Source organism: Aphidius gifuensis, linkage group LG5 (genome assembly GCF_014905175.1).
Source record: "Aphidius gifuensis isolate YNYX2018 linkage group LG5, ASM1490517v1, whole genome shotgun sequence".
NCBI classification, from domain to species: Eukaryota; Metazoa; Arthropoda; class Insecta; order Hymenoptera; family Braconidae; genus Aphidius; species Aphidius gifuensis.
The window spans coordinates 4,222,207-4,243,783 of record NC_057792.1 but is presented as its reverse complement, the minus strand read 5'-3'; the positions used below and the strand labels follow the sequence as shown (position 1 = coordinate 4,243,783).

At 24.3% G+C, this 21,577-nt stretch overlaps 2 protein-coding genes across 2 annotated transcripts; one reads left to right on the top strand and one right to left on the bottom strand.

Moving 5' to 3' along the window:
* The first annotated feature begins 848 nt into the window (after positions 1–848).
* LOC122856968 (discoidin domain-containing receptor 2-like) lies at positions 849–18,225 on the top strand. Its single transcript, XM_044158902.1, has 10 exons — positions 849–1,302; positions 12,304–12,510; positions 12,990–13,095; positions 13,201–13,574; positions 13,874–14,377; positions 14,789–15,591; positions 15,789–16,048; positions 16,121–16,297; positions 16,375–16,609; positions 16,672–18,225. Exons 2-10 carry the CDS (start codon positions 12,399–12,401, stop codon positions 16,960–16,962), a joined length of 2,862 nt encoding a protein of 953 aa, XP_044014837.1. The 5' UTR covers positions 849–1,302; positions 12,304–12,398; the 3' UTR covers positions 16,963–18,225.
* Positions 17,983–21,196, bottom strand: LOC122856969 (ubiquinone biosynthesis protein COQ4 homolog, mitochondrial-like). Its single transcript, XM_044158903.1, has 4 exons — positions 20,853–21,196; positions 19,196–19,545; positions 18,899–19,122; positions 17,983–18,730 (listed from the first exon to the last, which is right to left on the bottom strand). The coding sequence occupies exons 1-4, from the start codon at positions 21,112–21,114 to the stop codon at positions 18,580–18,582; spliced, it is 987 nt and encodes a 328-aa protein (XP_044014838.1). The 5' UTR covers positions 21,115–21,196; the 3' UTR covers positions 17,983–18,579.
* Positions 21,197–21,577: the final 381 nt, after the last annotated feature.

Sequence of the window (21,577 nt, the reverse complement as noted above, 5' to 3'; positions counted from 1 at the left end):
AAAGATTTCAATGTTTCGACAAATGTCGAAGGGTAGTAGTTGAAAGAAATAATAATGATAATAATAAAATTATCACTAAAATGACCCTATAAGATTAAATATTATTAAAATCATAAATTTAAACACACATTCAACATATGGATATATGTATCAGAGTAGTTGAGTAGACATTGAAACATGGTGATTTGAGTGTGGTTTGATGGTAGACATTCAGAAGGGTATGTTGAAGAGAAATAAAAAAAAAAAGGGGGAGTTTTATGCATGTCAGTATGAGGGTTATATATGTATGAAAAAATAAAAAAATAAAAAGTATTGGTAAAGTTGGAGTAACTTGGAGGATGTGACAAAAAGAGGATGATGAGAGAAATAAAAAGAGACGCACACATAAAAGTGGATGATAGATGTATGAGGTGGGATATGTTATTGATAAAAATGGGGGTTGATATTAGTGTGATGGGGTTGTTATATATATAACACATAAAACAATGGAAAATTCTAGGGAAATATATTCGATGATAACTGAATACATTTGATGGTTACTAGATATATTGATAAATGTATTTTGTTGAATGGTTGATGATATTGCAGGTGTTTTCCGGTAGGCAAAGCAATGTTCAAACGAAGAACACTGTGCATATAAATATGTACAAGTTTTGAGGGTAGCAATGGGTCCATGGGGTAAAAAATAAATATATATATATATGCGAATTGTGCAAAAGTAAAGAGAGAAAGAGGAGGAAGGAAAAAGGGGATGATAAAGGTAAAGGCGATGTCTGATTTTGCGCAGTAACAAATACATCAACCCTACTCCAACAATATTCACTAAACTTGCTTTGGATAGCTTGAATGTATTTGGTATTGCTTCTTTTAGTGGATGCTGGTATGTTCACAGTATAACCAAGGGGACATTTATTCTATAGTGTTACTTTTATCTTAAATTGTGTAACTATATCATATTTCAACGATAATAGATATAACAAGTAAATCGCTTCCGTAAATTTTTTCAATTTTCATAAAAAAATAAAATTGATTTATCGGTGAAAAAAGATTATATATTTTTTTATTAAATTTTTTTTTTAAATTCATTTTTTTTCGTGATCAAGTGAATTATGTGAAATTGAAAAAAGTGTTAAATGATTTTTTTTTTTTTTTAAATTACTTGTGAATTAAGTGGAAAAAAAAAAAAAATAGTGAATGAATTTTTTTTTCGAATGATTAATAACAAAAAATTATATTATTTTTATAATTATTTATGAAAAATAAAAATTATGAGAGAAAAATTAATAGTACAACAAGATTTTGGTAAGTATATTTATCAAATTATTTCAACTAATTTACTAATTACTTTTTAAAAAAAATGAAAAATAAATAATAAAAATATCAATCAATCAATTAATAATAATAATAAAAATATGTAAAATTTTTTTTTTATCCTTTCAGGCAAATTAAAACTTTTAAATTAATTAAATTTTCATTTTTCATATTTTATTTTATCGCAATAAATCAATTAATTTTTTTAATAAAATAATATTAAATATCAAATAACTCAAGGGCTTTTTAAATATATAAATAAAATTGAATTAAACAAACAAAAATAACATTTATTTTCATTCAATTGTTTAAATGACCACTATATAAAATTTTTTTTTTTGTATTATCCTTTAATTCGTCAATCAATGTCAATACCAATTGTTAATTCGGACGGGTTATATCTGTATATCCCTGATTTTTTTTTTTCTATTTTAACAGATCCTGCAACTGACGCTCACCTGTCAATATTGCCAATACACTTGGTTGATTTTCCCTCTCATTCATACTTGTAAAAAATATAAATTACATCAAACAACCCTTAACAAAAAAAAAAAATTAAAACAAATTGTATATTTTTATAAATTAAATTTATCAAATGAAATATTTTTTTTAAAAAAACAATTTTTAAAGTCAATCTATTCACGTCCCGTAGAGACCACTGGGAGCCCTGATAAACCGTATACTATATAACATAGGTAGCCAAGATCAATATCCATAATTGTAATGAAAAGTAAACATGGTCCACACGTGCAAGAGTATGAGGGGTAAAATTTAACCACAATGTTGAAATAATCGTATTTTTTTTCTCGATTAAATATATTGAAAAAAGAAGAAGAAAAATTGAAAATCAAAGAGGGTGGTTATGGTATAACAGAGGGGTGATTTTTTTGAACCCTTGATTTTGCCATATATATACATTTCGATATTGCTTTGATCGTCCTTTTGACGTTTTCCCCGTTAATCAATTATCAATGGCCTTTCAACACATATTGCAAAAGAAATTTTCTTTTTTTTTTTTTCTTTATTTCGTTTCAATCATTTTATATATATGTTGCATTTATTGGAATATGTCAAGAGTCACTTTTGTTTGTACATACAATTATTCAGGGTAAAATAATATCGAGATAAACACAAGGGGTGCAAATTTAAGTATATACTCAATGAAATTCAATGGTATTTTATATATGGGTAATTCAAGGGTGCGTATTTTTGCAGGTGTTTGTTTAAGAGAAAAAAAAAAAAAAACACAACTATATATTTATATAAATAATTAAACAATTTTACATGTAGAAAATTTAATATATATAATTAAATTTAATAATCAATAAATTAATAAAAAAAAAGGTCTATCATTTATAAAAACAATTTTTCATAATACCATGAGCAATATTTCACTCAAGTTTTTCTTCAATTTCCCCTGTAATCAGAAATTTTTTCTACTAAAAATACCCTACACATACCGACAAAATAAAATCCATCAAAGTCAACCCCATACAATAGCAATTCTTTCAATCACCAACCCTCAAAAAATAAGAAAAAAAAAAAAAATAGCAACAATATCTCATTCAATTTTTACAATACTCATTTTCTTATACTTAAAAAAAACGAAAATAAAAAAACCACAAGCATCATATGTACCAGGTGCGTAAAAATAAACTTTGATAGAATATATATTACATACACATATTAAATTGTATGCTCTATAATGTGTAATTGAATTCTACCAAGGGGAAATCACTTTGGATATATATACCTTGGATAGACGGATTTGTCTAATCGCGATAAATGCAATTAGCCTCGACATTGTTCTCAAGCGTGTTGTTATGCCGGCATTGGTTTGGGGTTGTATATACGATATTTGTAATATACATATACATATTATATATGTATATGAATAATCGAAGATGCGGTTGATGGTCTGAGCTTGAGATAACTTGGTATTATATAAGAAGAAAATAAAGACAAGTATTACAAAGACACACAAGAAGTATGAATATAATACTGATGACTACATAAACATGTACATGCTTCATGAATAATATATTAATATATATATAAAAAATTATAAAATATTATATTATATCATGTTGATATTATTATATATATTTTCTTCTTGAAAGGCTTGACTTGCAATAGCTAAAGAGGGCGTGTTTGTGTTTATCCTCGTTTGATATTCTCATAATGAAAAACAATAATATTTATATATACGTTAAAAAAAGAGCATTTTAAAAGCTTTTTTATTATCAATTTATCTGATAAATTCTTTCATCATTTTTTCTTTTTTAATATAGAAAAAAAAAAAAAAACAGTAGTTATTGAAAAATTTTAAAAAACGAAAAAGCATAAAATAATTTCGTTGAAATTTATAACGATCAGAACAAATATTAATAAATAATTGTTATTATTATAACAACGAAAATTTAATGGTCTGATTGGTTTGATTAAAAATTTTTTTTTAGTATTTCCATGTTCAATTAATGATATAGATATTAATGATGTATAATGGGTATGACTATAATTCGAAAAAAATGAAATGAACAAATTTATAATTTACATGGTTTTTATTTTTAATAATTATTAAATATTTATATTGCAAATATTAATAATTTTAGTTTTGTTTAATTAACAAACATATAATTACGTTATTTAAAAAAATTATGTGAATAATTTCTTTGAACAAATTCATGTATAAAAAAATCAGTGATACGAGTCAATGATTGTTCAGCCAACTATGTAACTTTTAATATTTTTAACAAATCATTTTTTTTTTTATTCTTGGTAAAAAAATATATATCTAAATTTTCCTCGAATTAAATTTCTGCATATTTTCCGCAGTTTCTCAGAATTTTTTCAATTTAAATTTTACAATATATATTCAGGTAATTTAAAACTAAAAAAAAAAAAAATCTACTCTTGAATGATAAAAATAATCTCATTTTTGAATTTATTATTTATAAAATTATATATCTCCGGAAATTAATACAGAATAATCTCCAGTATAATGTAAAAATACGTGGTATATAGTTACAAAGTATTCCAGACAAATTTAAAAATCCTCAGCACGAAATATATATACATAGACATTTGGCTGAAAAATCATTGACTCGTATCACTGATTCCCCTTTTTTATTTTTATTTTTTTAATGTGTATACATATGTACATTGTGTTTTTATGTGTCGCACATCGTTGCACGTGTCAACACATTGTCTTACAAAATTTATATAGCAAGAGAATGTGAGAGAATGGGTGAGAAAGTTAGATGATGATGATGATGATGATGGGGTCGGGTCGAGGTTGTTCGCTGATATAAGGGAAGTTGTATAGCAACATGAAAGAGGTAAAATGAACGACGATAATGGGACAAGGAATTCGAGGGTGACGCCACGAAACAAGCCACCCTTGATCGGGTTATGGCCACATATGTGGGGAATAAAGAAATCCACTAAAATGGCCATCATTTTTATATTTTTTTTTGCTTTTTTGCTTTTCATATAATATATAGGTTTTTTCGAGGGATAAATAAATGGCTTTTATCACACTACAATAGAAACGATAATAGTTTTTATAAATAAAAATATCAATTATGATAAATTTATTTATATATATTTTTTCAAATCTTATTTTATTATTTTTCGATATATATATTTATAATAATAAAAAAAATCGAAAATACAAAACAATTGATTAAATTTAAGGGGAAAAAAAAAAATTCTATTGATAACTTTATAATTAAAATTTTTCAACAAAAAATAAAAAAAAAAAAAAGCTCTATAGACTTTGTTTAAAAAAAGTGTTAATTTTTATTTTCATTGTAATTGATAATATATAAGTTCATTATTTATTTTTTTGAAAATTATTTTCATTTTGAATATACAGATAAAGTTTATTCATATAACGATGACAATGAAATTGTCAGAGTAAATGAAAAAAAAAAAAAAATATATAAATTTAAAACTTTTAATGAATTTGCGTTGAATCAGATGATTCTTTTGAATAAATAAAAGAATTTTTTTTTCTTTTATAAAATACAACTTTTAAATAAAAATAAAAAATAATAAAATGACCTCATTATTATGAATTTTTTACTTGATCGACGAAAGAATTTTTTTTTTTTCATTTTTTATTTTCCAAACGATTATTCAGCATTAGAAAATAAAAAATTCATATTCAAAGTAACCATCAACAATTCAACCGAAATGACCCTATTTTTTTTTTTATATTTTTTTATTCTTCAAAGAGTGTATTATATATGTATAATTTTTTTTTTTGTCGAACAAAAAATAAATAATGGGCTTCAGTCTCCTGTGAGACATGTCTTCTTCGAAAAATATATCTTTGGTGTAAGCTTCAATAGGTACTTTTTTTTCTTTTGTAATTTTTATATTTTTATTTTTGATATATATATATATGCAAAGGACTTAGAGACGGAAATGGACGGAGGTCGGAGGGGATGCTATTAGGAAATGCTTTTAGGCTCGACAACTAAACGAAATATATATAGATATTACCTATACATCAAGTATTATGTGGTAAGGGATGTAAAGAGTGAAAGAGCTTCTCTGAGATCTTAAATGAATTACAATTTTATCATCCTCGTCATTTGTACCATCTGTATATATGTATACAAAAGCATCAAGAAATACATCACTTTATTTTCTCTTTGTCTTTATTCATTCTCCACATTAATCTACATTTACTCTCTCAACAACAAATTATTATTATTTTTTTTTTTAGTTGAAAAATTCTATTGAAATATTCATCATTGTATATTTATACTATTAAAATATTTTATATATGAAAATCGATATACACGAGTTACCGAGAATTCATAATTCAAATGAGTGACTTTAATTGGTTCTATTCATTACAAAAAAAAAAAAGAAATATAATAATCATAATAATTTAACAAACTTGATATTTGAATTAATTAATTACCGGTAATATGATTCTGTCTATGAAAAAAAAATATAATGAAATTAAAAAAAAGTTATCCTCATCAATGTGTTTAAAATTAAAAATAAAAAAATAAAAAAAACAGCTACTTTTAAAAATTCAATTCAATTATCTTGATGAAGCAAAATTTTTATTCTTTTTTTTTTTTTTTTAATCATTAATATTTATGGTAGAATAAAATTCAAAATATACATAAATTTTAATATAATTTAATTTAAAAAAAAATATATATATCAAGGGATCAATTTTTTCTTGGTAAATAAAAATATTTATTGCCTATATAAAAAACCCCAGTGTAGAAATAAAAAAAAAAAAAATAAAAAGTATATCATTGAATATTAAAAAAAATGATAATAATAATAATGCTAAAAAAAAAAAGGGGTTGTACTTAACAAAAGAATAAAAAATATGATAAATTAGCATTGCGAATGATGATATTAATTCCCAAAAGAGACCCCTTTATCAGATAGAAATATATATATATTTTTTCAACTATATAATTTTTTCATTATTATAATTTTTATTTTTTGTTTTGAACAAAGTCTGTGAGAGAGTGTTAGTTAACTCAGTCACGGTCACGTGCGCATGTAAATGAAGCGTAATTCAATATGAGCTTTTTAGGGAAGAGCCAGTTTGCAGCTTCTTTTGCCTTTGTGTGTATATATACGCTAGCAATGTCGAGTTAAAAAAATAAAAAAAATAAATAAATAAAGAGTGAGAGAGAAGAATAAGTCCGACAACAGTAAGCTCATTTTATCCCGTTTTTCCATTTAGCTCGTGGTATACAGGCAACAAGCAATGAGAGGTTGGTTTGACTGGGTTTATAAGGGGGATGAAAATGTTGAGTCTAGGGGGTGATTTAACACAGTGAACAAAAAAAAAATATTGAGAAGGAGTGTAGCAAAGGGGGGTGGACATATATATAAAGAAGAAAAGAAATAAATCGAGCGCAGGTGCATTTTGCAAGACACAAACAAGCCTGTCTGTTTTGAGCTTGCACCTTCTTTGACGCATGATATGTTTTGACTGGGTTTTTACTTTATACAGCATAAATATATATATATAGAAGAAGAATGAATTGAGGTTCTATATAGGGGAACATGACTGTTTATGGTGTTGTTGCCACAACTGGCAGGGGATTATGGTGTCCTGGAACCTTTCGGGGGCGGATCGGAATCCAGAGAAATATAAACCTCTGAGATCGATCGTCATGTTGAGCTTGCGCGCGTTAGTACTATGCCATTTATCATATATATATATGAATAGCGGTATATAATATTTATATACATATTTTTTTAAATAATATATATCATTTATAATTTTATAAATATAAATGAGCTTTAATGTGTATTTAAAATCCATTAAACACATTGAAAAATGGTTTTTTTTTTTTTTCAATGCCCTGGGGAGGGTTAATCTGTGCGTACAATGTATTTGTATATGTATAATAGTAGTTTGATTTTGAAATTTTGACTATTATTATTTATTATTTTGATATATTCAGATGTATTTTAATATAATATTCAAGTTTGATTAGCTAGATGGGCAACGATGTTATATAATATATAACAAGGGTGAAAAGCAGAAATTTTGATGATGAGAATGATAGATGAAAGAATAGAGAGAAAAAAAAAAATACATAAAGGCTTGAATATGCACTGCGTGCGCCGGGTAGTGATCTTGCTGAATATGTAGATTTCCGCAGCGAGCCGAAATTAACTCGGTTACGACAGATTGCCCGTGAATAATTTCATCGTCTATTCAACGCTTGGGACGATAACTTTGTTGACATACGTTCATTGTTCATCCATTCTTCTTTTTTTTTTTTTCTTGCTAATTTTTCATCTTTATTATCTGCAAAATATTTCATTTATCTATAATAAATTATAATTAATTAATTATATATTTTTTTTTTCATAAAATAACATCAATATATATTTCCCAGTAGAAAATATTATTCAAATACATATATAGTAATTTACATTTCTTTGATCCTCTCTGTATATTCATCTCTTATTTTATCCTCCATTTCAGTTATTTATTTTCATTTTTTTTTTAATTTAATTTTTTTTTTTTCATATCACCAGTTCATGTATATATTATGTATATACGAAATTTATATTTCACAAAGCCCCTGAAAGTTTTTAAATTTTTTATATCGAGTCCAGGATTTAATGTATATATATCGGTTGGTCTCTGTGAGCGAGTTGTCTGATGGTCGATTTTAAAATTCGATAGGGTCGCGTCTGCGTGGTTTTTTTTTTTTTTTTTCTTGCAAAATTGGAAATCGTTAGCCCTCTGTAAAACATGTTCTTCATTTATTTGCTGTTTTTATATATGTTTTATTTTATTTTATTTATTTTTTCTCTTTTTACCCCATGCTTGCTTGATTTGTTTTTTTTTTATTTGCTCACTAACTCTGGTGGTCCAGAAGTTTTAGAACAAAAAATATGGTATAAAAAGGAGTATGTAGAAAAAAAAAAAAAATAGAAAAAAAAATAAAGAAATTCACTTGGTTGTGTTACAGTACGTTACGTGGTGGACGCCAAGTATATTGCGTATTGATCGTTCGTTTACTTGTTGCGCAGAGAGCAAACGGCTCTCTCTGGTTGCTACTACTGCTGCTGGCCTTTTATATATAAATACATCCCTCTTTTTTCTCATTTCCCCTCATCATCATCATATGTATATATATATTTATGTATATGTATACTTAACTCAACATGTACATACCTATTTCGTCAAGCAATTTCAACAACCTTATACCACCTTTTTTTTTGGGTTTTTTTCTTTTTTTTTTTTCCTCTTCGTCTTTTCACTTTCAGCACACGGTTATACCTTGGCCTTTTTTTTATTTTCTTTTTTTTTTTTTCTTCTCTCACCCTCGACAAAGACCTTTCACGTCTGTAATTAATGTTTGGCCAGAGAAAGATGAGAAAAGAAAACACTTTTATGCGAAAAAATTACATTTTCAATTTATTCTTTTTTTTTTTTTATTTTCATCATTATCCTCTTGTTTTTTTATTTTTTTATTTTATTTCTTCTCGGATTCACAATCGGGAATGCGATTGTTGGAATTTGATGGAACTTGGCCAAGAATGCTGCAAATATATTTCATGATTTGATAGAAAATTGAGGGGTAAATCTGTTGAATAGATATTCAGATTTAAACTGAGGGTTAAAATAAAAATAAAAAATAACTGACAAATAAAATTGAGCAATTTATTGATACATCAATAATTATATTACGTATATTTAACTTTTAATTAAATACATTAATTGATGGATATAATGTTGATGATAATGATGATGATGTAAAAAAATAAATACACCAATTTAAAAAATTGATTAAAAGACAAATAAATTAGTATACATGTATAAATTGACATATAAAAAGAGCAATTTTGACTGATGCTATTGTTGTTTTTTTTTAATTTTTTTTTGTTGATTGGTAAATTGCTGTTGCTTGTTGGGATACGACAAAACTCGATGGGATAATTGGGGCTGTTGATTTAAAAAAAAATATATATATAAAACCAGAGGGCAAAAAAGATGCGGCTAACTGGCAAAAAAAATTTTATTGTTTACTTAAGATGTCATTTAAATTATTTCCATTATTCTCATAATAATAATATGATATTAAATATTAAAAAAAAAAAATTATTAAAAAGCATCACAAGTCACAATTCATTGTCCACTGTGAATGACAATATTCCAACCTTCTGAAGTTTAATGAGATTTTATACAAAAAGTAAATTTCAGGGTTCTTTGATTTAGCTTTCCGCTTTTATACAACTTTATCTTTACTCTCCAATGTTCTATTTATTTGTCTTTTTTTTTTTGCTTTTGCTTTATCACACACAACCCCGTACTTGAGAGAACGACAAATTTTCGTACAAAGGGCAAATTCATATACCCTCAATATAGATATATACACTTCACCAACGGATTAGGAAACAAACTTTACTTTTAGGGGAAAATAGTCTGACGACAGATAACTTCATTTTCATTTTCATATTTTTTTTATTTAAGCTATATATATTTATTATTTTATTTCATTTATGTTGTTATATCAAATACTTTATTTCATTTTTTATTCTTTTATATACCTTTTAATATTTGGTAAATGACTGATGAGTGGATTTCGAGTTTCGACCGAGAATAGAGGATAGAGGATATTCTTTGATGTTGAAGTTGTCAGATATTTAATTGACAAATGCGGTTTTAATTTACTCACAAAGTTATCTATTTTTTTATTTTTTTTAGAGGCAAGTATTTTTTATATATTCCTTTCATTCAAAATTTCAAATATAATTATATATTTAAAAAAAAAAAAATTGAGGTTTATTAAATTTGATTTTTTCATTGTTAAAATAAAAGTAAAAAAATTGTTTTTTTTTTCCAACATTCAAATGTAATTTTTCATACATAGCTTGAAAAACTTTAGCTTGCTTGAAATCAGATTTCAATTTGCTCCAGCCGTTCTCGAATAAAAAATAATAATAAAAAAAAAAAAAAAATAGTGTGAAAAGAAAATAACCATTGAGGTTTTTAAATAAATCGGATTTTCAAAATGTTATAAATTCTAGATTTGTTATTGAATGGTGTTGTTTTTTTTTTTGCAAATATTGAAATAAAAAATTTATTTTTTTTTCGTGTATTATATATAATAAAAAATTATATCCATATGTGAATCGAAATTGTAATTTAATAGTGAGTAATTTTTTCTTAGTTAAAAATAAACAAATAAAATAAATATTAAATGAAAATTTTAACTATAAATAAATACTTTGAAATGTACATATTTTATTTAATCGATTTTCAGATTTAATTTTCTCATGGCAATATAAAATTCATCAGTTTTATTTAAACTTAATATATAATAAATTTAAAAACTTTGATTGTGTGTTGATATTCTAATTATACATTAACATCACATTGACTGACATTTTGCCTTTAATTTTATTTAATTATTCAAAACTACACTGTTACTCTCTTTAAATTAAAAAAAAATATCTATTTTTATTTTTTATTCTCTTTTTATCTCTAAATTTTTTACAATTCAATTTGCAAACAATGACCAAGTTCAATATAAAAAAATTTAAAATAAAAAAAAAAAAAAATTCATACAACATATTTTAATCTTTTAAACCTTACTTTGTTATCAAATAAAAAAATATGAACAAAAAATAGTCGAAATTTTTTGCAAGCTTTTATTATTTATAAAAAGAAAAAATAAATTTTCTTTTTTTATCCAAGTTATTTTTTTTAAAAAAAAAGGGTTGAAAGTTTATAACTTTAATATTAACTATTTCGTAAATTGTGAGTTAAATAATCTGTGAATTTTAATAGAATTATTTTATAAATCTAATACAAAATTTTAATCAAAACAGTTTTATATTTTAATATTGTTTAAATTTTTTTTAATTTCTTTTTTTTTTTTATCTCCTATCTAAATGAAGAAAAATTTTAAATTTAAAAGTTTCAACATGATTTCTTGGTAAACATCGTTATATCAAACTCAAAATTCAATTTATGGAAACTTGGTTTATCGCGTTTAATATATAGATGCAATATTTATCAATCGATTGTCTATTTGTTTTTCTTTCTTTTATCGATTTTTTTTCTCTTATAAAATTTAAAATTGAAAATTCTATCGTCAAAAAGATCTGAATAATTTATATATCTATACACCAAAAATCAAATGGTATTTGTTCATTTCATCTTTGTGCAATAATTTATCAAATCAATTAATTAAAAATAAATATTTGAAATTATTAAAATATTTTATATAAATAAACAAACAATTCCAAACTATAATTGGCACAAATGTAAATAAACAAAAAAAAAATACTTCAAACTCAAATATTTTTAATAAACAAAAAAAAGCATTTCGTTGCTTTTTTTATTTTGCTTAATTATCTTAATTGATTGAACCAACTCCAAATAAAGTTAATTTTTTTTTTGCCTAAATAAATAAATTAACTAATTAATTAATTAATTTGTATTTATAATTTTTTTTTTTTTTTTGTTTACAGAATAAAATGCGATGACAGCAGTGGCCGGCAAATCGCAACCAGAGTGATTACGATGGCCGGCATAAATTTATAAAAATATTGTCGAACGACATAACATGAGTAACAACAAAGTAACAACATTTAACATTGTCATCGCCACATTGGCAACGTTCACCTGCTATTTCTGCTGTATTTGTACGGCGGAGGAGCAGATTAAGAATGCTTCCGGTTTGTATGAATAATCCAGACGGTTTTCGTAAATGCATGTCACACCCGGAAATTTGCTTTCTCTGTGTAGCACATGAGTGTATATATATATATAAATTTTAATACATATATGGTACATGTACATTTTCCTGGGATAACTGGTATGCCCGAGGGAGTTAACGTCGGGCGCGGAAGCCTCTGGAAACGAGGCTTTTCAACCAACCCCCCTTTCCTTTTCCCCACCATTTTACCCTCAAGCACTATATTCAACCCCTATATACCTATATATATATAAAATACATTGTTTTCATTATTAAACATCAGCATGGTCCCAGCCAACTCCGATTGTTTCATATTCTCTATCTCTTGTAACTCATTTTTTTTTTTTTTTTTAATAAAAAATTCAACAATTTTTGTTTAATATATCATAAAAAAAAAAAAAGCTTTGTTTTTTTTTTCTTCTTTAAATAAATTAAATTATTATTATATTTTTTTTACAGATAAATGTGTTTTTCCACTTGGAATGGAAGAAGGAAAAATACCAGATGATGCCATATCAGCATCATCAAGTTATGAGACAAAATCTGTTGGTCCTCAAAATGCAAGGTAAGCTCAAAAATATAAAATAAATTTTTCAGAAATATGACAAAATAATTTTAAATAAAATTAAAATTATTGTTGTTGTTTGCTTTTGTTTTTTGAATATTTTAGAATACGCCAAGAAAAAAATGGTGGTGCTTGGTGTCCAAAAGCACAAATTAGCAGTGATATACGTGAATATTTGGAAATTGATTTGACAAAAGATCATTTAATAACATGGACAGAAACACAAGGAAGATTTGGTAATGGTCAAGGACAAGAATATGCTGAATCATTTTTTTTAGAATATTGGAGAAATTCAAAATGGCATCAGTATAAAACAATAAGTGGTGATAGAATATTAAGAGGAAATAGTAATACATATTTAGTTGAAAAACAAAAACTTGAATTACCATTTGTTGCTAGTAGAGTTAGATTTGTACCATACAGTCAACATCCAAGGACAGTATGTATGAGAGTCGAAATATATGGTTGCAGTTGGGAACGTAAGTATATATTTTTTTTAAAAAATTTAATTTAATATTCCATTTATTATCTAAAATAATAATCAATTTTATATATGATTAAATTCTTGATACTTGATACGAGCAATTTTTTTTATTTTCAAATTTAATAATAATCAATATAACGAGAGCCAATTGAGACAGCAATAAAGCTCATTATAAAATGTTTTTTAAAAAGTTTATAAAATAAAAAAAAAAAAAATCAAATTTCATACTGGCTGGTTGGTTGGCTTTGTATAATAGATATTGGATATAGATTTAATTTATGTATTGAATTTCAGAACGAATAGTTAAGTACAAGGCACCAAAAGCAGCAGCTTTTGGTCCTGGTGGGGCAAATGTGGAGGATATATCTTATGATGGACGTTTTGATATTGATGGTAGTTCAATGATTGATGGTATTGGTCAATTAGTTGATGGTATACTTGGTGATGATCCACATAGTTCATCAAATTTAGCACATTGGGTTGGTTGGAGTAATATTAATCCAATAATTATTATATTTGAATTTATGGATATTAGAATATTTGAAAATTGTACAATATATGCTGCAAATGCACCAGTAAGAGGTATTGAAGTATTTCAAAATATTAAACTATCATTTTCAAAAGATGGTGATGAATATGATGTACCATTAAATATTAATATTGAAGAAAAATCACTTTATTCACCGGGTATTATACCAATTTCAATATCATTGAAATCTAGAATATCAAAATTTATTAAAATTCAACTTGAACCAAGATCAAAGTGGCTATTACTTAGTGAAATTACATTTACCAGTTGTAAGTTAAATATATTTTAATATTTCATTTTATTTCAATTATTTTTTTGAGGTAAATTTAAAATATTTATTTTTTATTTTAATTATGTAAATTTTAATATACTTGCTAGTTTATTTTTTGACGAAAAAAAAAAAAAACAATAATGATAATATAATAAAACGTTACATTTAAATAATGGTTTTATTTTATTTTTTTTTTTATTTCTCTCAAATGTTTGAGCTAAATGATAATTAATATTTCTATCCAAATAGTTTTTCTTTAATTAATTTTTTTTTTTTGCATGAGTCATATTTGAATAAATGAATGAAATTGTTAAATATGATATTTTACAAAATTAAAAAACCTTTAATTATATAATATTTTACTTTTCATATTATTTTTATTAAAAATGTAATATTTAATTTGTTACAGTTAGTCAATTATTAAATTCAAGTCAAGATGTACAAGATCAAACAGTTGATCAATATCTTTTGGATATAAAAAATGAAACAACAATAATTGATGGTTCACAATTTCCATTAAATATTGATAATATAACTGAAACAATATCAACAACAACAGTAATAACACCTGATGCATTTCCAGTTAATCCAAGATGGTCACAAACTTATATTGGTTTAATAAGTGGTACATTAACTGTATTAGCATTATTACTAACATGTGGTATATTTGTAATGAAATTACGTGGACGTAATAAAGTTGCATTATTACAAAAACATACAGCATTATTATGTGGTACATCAACACCAGGTATAACATTAAATGTTAAAGATATAAAATTACCAACACCAATTGTTGTTAATGGTACACAATCATCAAGATTAACTGGTAGTATTAAATCAATAAAAGGACGTTCAAATTCAATAACAAGTTATGATACAACATTACGTGGTGATATTATTGATCCATATCAAACAACTGGACAACGTGATATTGTTAATGAATATGAACATTGTAGTGTTTATGCTGAAAAAACATATAAATTATTATTTCCTGATGAAAGATTTTCTGGTAATAAAACTGATTATGCTGATGTTAGTGAATTTAATAATGAAACTATTGCACTACATCAAGAACATGATAAAACTTTAATACTTGATATACCACAACCACCAACTCCATATGCTCATAAAACATCAAAGTATGCCCATGGGCATTCATCAAAAAATCAAAAAGTTTATGAAAGCTATTATGCTGCTACTGATATACTTACAGTAATTAATATATTTTTTATATTTTATTTTTTTATACTTGGCCAAACTATTACGACAGTTTCTAAAATTGAATAAGTATTTTTTTCTTCTTCTTCTTCTTCTTCTTCTTTTTTGTTTCATTTTTCTTCTTGTACTTTCTTTATGTTAATTAAAAAATTTCAAATTCATTAATTGATTTATTAACTTTTTTTTTTTAGATAAAACGAAGAGAACAACATACTGGATCAAGTTTATTTACATCATTTTATATTGAAGATCATAATAATGTTGATCCATTTGATATACCACATATATCAAGACACAGACTTAGAATATTGGATAAAATTGGTGAAGGTAGTTTTGGTTTTGTTCATTTATGTGAAGCAAAAAATATCCAAAGTCCCGATTCTGGAACAACAAAAAATCGTCAATTAGTTATTGTTCGATCACTTTGGCGTGGAGTTACAGATTCATTAAAGTAAATAATTTATAAAAATTATATTTAAACTAATATTTTATTATTAACTTAACTTGTTTTTTTTTTTTTCAGAAAAGATTTCATGAAAGATATGTATGTTTTGGCACAAATACGTGATCCAAATATTGCAAGAATTATTGCACTTGTTGAGGAAGAACCATTTGGTGCTGTATTTGAATATGGTGATCTTGGTGATCTTCCAGATTTTATTAGAAGTCAAGAAAGAGCTGGTCTTGATAGTCCGCTTGGGTAAAAAAAAAAAAAAAATACATATTTATAATAGCATATTATTTTTAATTTATTAATTTTATTTATATATTTAATAGTTACAGTCGATTAATGAAATTTATTACTCACATTGCCTCGGGTATGAAATACTTGGAAAGTCTGAATATTGCTCATTGCGATTTATCATCAAGAAATTGTGTTGTTGGTAAAAATTTATCAATAAAAGTATCTGATCATGCAATGTATTGCAGTAAATATGACAGAGAATATTATGTCAATGAATGTTATTCGAAAATTCCTCTTCGTTGGATGGCCTGGGAAGCTGTTTTACTAGTAAGTAAAAATAAATTTACATTAATATATATATAATTAATAAATTGTTAATTTGCTTTAAGGCTAAAAAAAGTTGTCAAGCAGATGTATGGTCATATGCAACAACTGTATGGGAAATATTAACGTATTGTGAAGACTTACCATTTTCAGAAATGACATCTGAACAGGTATTAGAAAATTGTGGTAAATATTATCATTCTGGTGTGTCAGATAAAGCTCGTGTATTATCACAACCATCAATATGTACACGTGATCTTTATCGTATGATGACTAAATGTTGGAACAAACACGCTGATTCACGACCAAGTTTTGAAGAAATATACATTTTTTTAAAACATTTGAGCCTTGAATAATTAATTATATATATCGTGTTTGTGATAAGGACCAAAATAATAACGAATACACAATCAGCTAGTATGCATTATTATCCTCTTTTCAATTATAATAATATAATTAAAATATAATATATATATAAATATATATTAACAGAGGAATAAAAATGCTCTGGCAAACTAACTTATGCTCAACTAGGTTTATCTTTAAAACTTCTAAGTATAATCATAATTCAAAATGATATATTATTACAATATTATAATATCTTTATTAATAAGATTAAATTAAGAATTTTTTATAATTCATATCAACTGCAATTAATTTTTGTTTTTTTTTTATTTTTTATTAATTTTTATTTTCTTTTTTAAATGCAATATTGTTAAAAAATTTTTAAGATATAAAAAAAAAGAATATATATAAAATATATTATTTTCAAATTATACAGGATGAGAATAATTTTTTTTTTTTTGTTATTTTTTTGTTAATTAAAATTTTTAAGTGTAAAATGAAAAAAAAAAAATTCGTATAATTGTCGATTAAAATTTTAGAATCAGTCAATATCATTAGATTTAATATAAAAATATAAAAAAAAAAAAAAAATGAACTCAAATGCAAAAAATATCAACGACGAATTAGTATTAAAAAAAAAAAAAATTATATCATTTAATATATAGTTACGTATTATCATATTATAAAAAAAATTGATAAAACAAGTCATATTTTAGAGCAACACATGTATGGAATAGTTGAATGAAAAAATAATTTATAATAAAATTAATACCAGTTATAGATATTATTTAAAAGAAAAAAAAAAAAAGAAAAAATGTTTTTTGTTAATAATTATGCGTAAACAATCATCAACTGTTATCAATTTTTAAATAAATTGCAATCTCTAAAAATGATTGTGATAAAAGAATAAATGTGAATTAATTATTTCAATATTAATTCTAGATAAGAATTTTTTTTCAACGTAAAAATAAAAAGAATAAAATAATATCTTTATCGTCAATTTAGTTTTTACGGTAATAATGATAATTTACCAAAATGACAATTAAAAGACAATCAATATTTTGGGCGAGTTATATCGATTTAAATAAAAAAATATCACTCAATTAGCATATGGAAAAAAAAAAAAGAAAAATTCTATTCAAGTGAGGATGTTTGTTATGCAGTATTTACTTTGTTACTACGAAAATGATGGAAAAAAAAAAAAGACAAACTGATTAATTTTTAGCTTGTATATATATATGGAACCTTAACAGTATTTGAATTAAGTTTTCCAAGAAAAAAAACAAAAAAAAAAAGAAAAAAAAATACACGTAGAAATAAACCAGATATTTGATTGCACCACAAAATTAGTAAGAAAAAAATTTTTAAATGTAGTCTATAGATTTTATCCGTAAAACTATATTAATATATATTTAACATATATTTAAATAAACGAACAAACGAAAATCACATATACAATATAAAAAAAAAAAAAAAACACATTTTGTAATATGGATTATATCTTATTCCATTGAAAATTATATTCTTAATATTTCCAGTGTTACAATCAATAAAAAATTGTTATAATGTGTAAGTTAATTTATCAATCACCCAAAAAAAAAAAATAGAAACAATTTTCTTTCAGATAATTAAACTAATGGTTGAATATTCATTTCACGGTGAAAGTCATCAAGAGTTTGATCCCATCGTTTTTCAAAATATGTTGATAGTAAAAAATTACTTTTTTTACCGGTATTTATTGCCCAAGGTAAATGATGATCTATGTAAAGTTGTCTTTGCCTGAGATAGAAAAAAAAAAACAAACATTAATTAATAAAAGATAGTAAGAGAAAAAAATGAATGAGACATTGAAATGGAAAAAAATAAAAAATAGTAATTGATTGAAGATATTTCGTAAATGATTGACTCATCATTAGAATGGAATATTTTTTTTATTTAAATTTGTACCTTGGACGCAAACGAGAAGCACCAAACAATGCACCACCAATGCACATTGGTAAACGTGTCTGGAGTGCCTCGACCCACTTGACTGTCACTTCACCTAGCATCGTTGTTGGCATCACCAATACAGCATGAAATATATCATGTACTTCGCGATAACGTTGCATAACATATGCCAATTCAATGTCATCAATAAATTTGACATGATCACGAGAATCCGGTGTGACATTCTGCAATAATAATTATTACTATTATTAATTTTATATGTTTTTTATTTATATTTATTAATATTATTATTCTTACATTTATTTTTAAAAAATTATGATAAGTTTTTCCAAGTGTACCATCAGGTAAATTTTCCAAATACGTCATGTCAATTGTTTTTGTATTAATTCTTGGTTTTTCCAGTAAAATTTTATGTCCTTCATCTGATAATTTCATTTTTTCTAAGCAATAATTTAGAGAATATTTACCAGTTGTTTCACCAAGACAAGCAATCATATCACCACGAAATGGATCAACAAGTGATACTGCTGCTGAACCAGCAGCAAGAATTGTTCTTTGAAGAGTTGATAATTGAACATGATGCTTTGAAAAATCTTCATTGAAATATCCATTTGATAAATTCGATGCCAATCTATGTCCAATATTTTCTGTAAAAATAAATAAGGAAAAAAAAAAAAAAAAGATAGTATATAATTGTCATCAAATATGAACATTTATTTATTTTTTTTTTTTACAATTTTTATGTACAATTTATCATGTTGGTCTTTGTAATTTACTGTACATTATTGATGATTTTTATTTTTTATTTTTGTTTATTTTATTTCCTTTGGTATTGAACACAGATCCATCAATACTGGCCCTCAGATTATTACAATTATTTTTTTGTTTTATACAAATAGAACAGTCTGTTAATGCAGCTCAAGATCAAGCTCAAATACATTTTTGTTTCTTTTTTTTATTTGGAAATATTTTACTTATTATTAGTGTGTAATATTAAACTTATGAAATATCTACAAGAAAAATTGTGCCTACTAATGTACAATATAATTTTTATAATAGTTAAATCTAATATTCCTGAGTTTTCATTTTTATTTTTTATACAGTGAAAATCATACGTATTTTCAAGACTGTGTGAAGATGAAAATTAAATTTAATTAATTATAAGACTTGCAATCCAAATGGCACTATTTTTTTTTTTTTTTTTGTGTTCAAAAATAAAATTATGAAAAAAAGAAAAAAAATCATACAGTTTCAGTTTTAGATGAAACAGGTAAAAGTGTATATTTTGCCTCTGTATTATTATTTTTTCTAAATGTAACCCATGTATATATTAAACTACCAATAACACTCAAATTAAGTCCAATAAAATTAAGCCATGAAAATATATAATCACCACCAATAATCATTCCTAAATATGTTACACCAATATTTTTTAAACAACCAATAATTGTTGTTGTCAATGCTGAATTATAAAATGTACATATTATAACACTATAAAGTAATACAAAACCCATAATACATGATAAAAAAAATGTAAATAAAAATCCTATATTTGTCCAATTATTATATTCATATGATGTTTTAATATCACCAGTTATCCAACCAATAATAATTGCTGGTATAATCATAAATAATGAATTATAATACATTAAACCATATTTTCCTAATTCTTTTGAATCTAATTTTTTTTTAGTATATACACCATTTATTGCAGTAAATATATTATTTAAAAATATAAATATATATCCTTCCATGTTGAATGATAAATCATTTGAAGCAGCAACTGTTGCACCAATAATCATTGTATAAACACTCAATTGTACAGCTGTTTTTGGTTTTATATTTAATATATAATATTCAGCAATCATTGTCATAAGTATACTAAATCTTCTTAATACAGTAAACATTGGTAAACTTAATTGTTTTGTACCATTAAGACCAAACATCATATTACCAATATATATTAATGGTAATGGAAATATTTTATTTATTATTGTTTTATCAAAATTTGGATAATCAACATAATTTAATTTTTTACATATCCATAATATTATTATTGTTGATAACATTTGACCAATTCCCAATACATGTGATGATGGAAAATTATATGTTGTTAATACTATTTTATTAACAAATGTTATTAGCATTGATGCTATACCATAAAATATTGCTGATGTGGCTTTTAACCATACTACATTTTCACTTGATTGTTGCATTTTTTTTTAATTTTTTTTATTCAATTATTATTGTAGATATATAATAATCTTTGGTATTTATTTATCAAATTTATATATCAAAAATCAACATCAAGTTGATTTGTTTTTTCTATTATTTTTTAACACAAGTGTTAAACTTTTTTTTATTGTTTTGTTATTTAATAAATAAATTATACAGGACCTGAATAGTGAGTGCACGATAAATTTATAAATTAAAAACTAATAAATTGCAAAAAAAAAATATTATAAAAAAAGAACCTTGTCAATGAAAAATTGTCTGACTGGTTGTTTTTTGACACGTACTTGATAACCTTATCTTTCTGATCCTGTCCATGTTGATTTTTGCTTATTGCTTTATCGTTATTTTTGCTGTCCAAACATTTAATTTTTTTCAAATTAAATACTGATTAAATACTGTTTATAAATTTGTAGCAACTTGATAGGTCTTGATTCCAAGCAATAT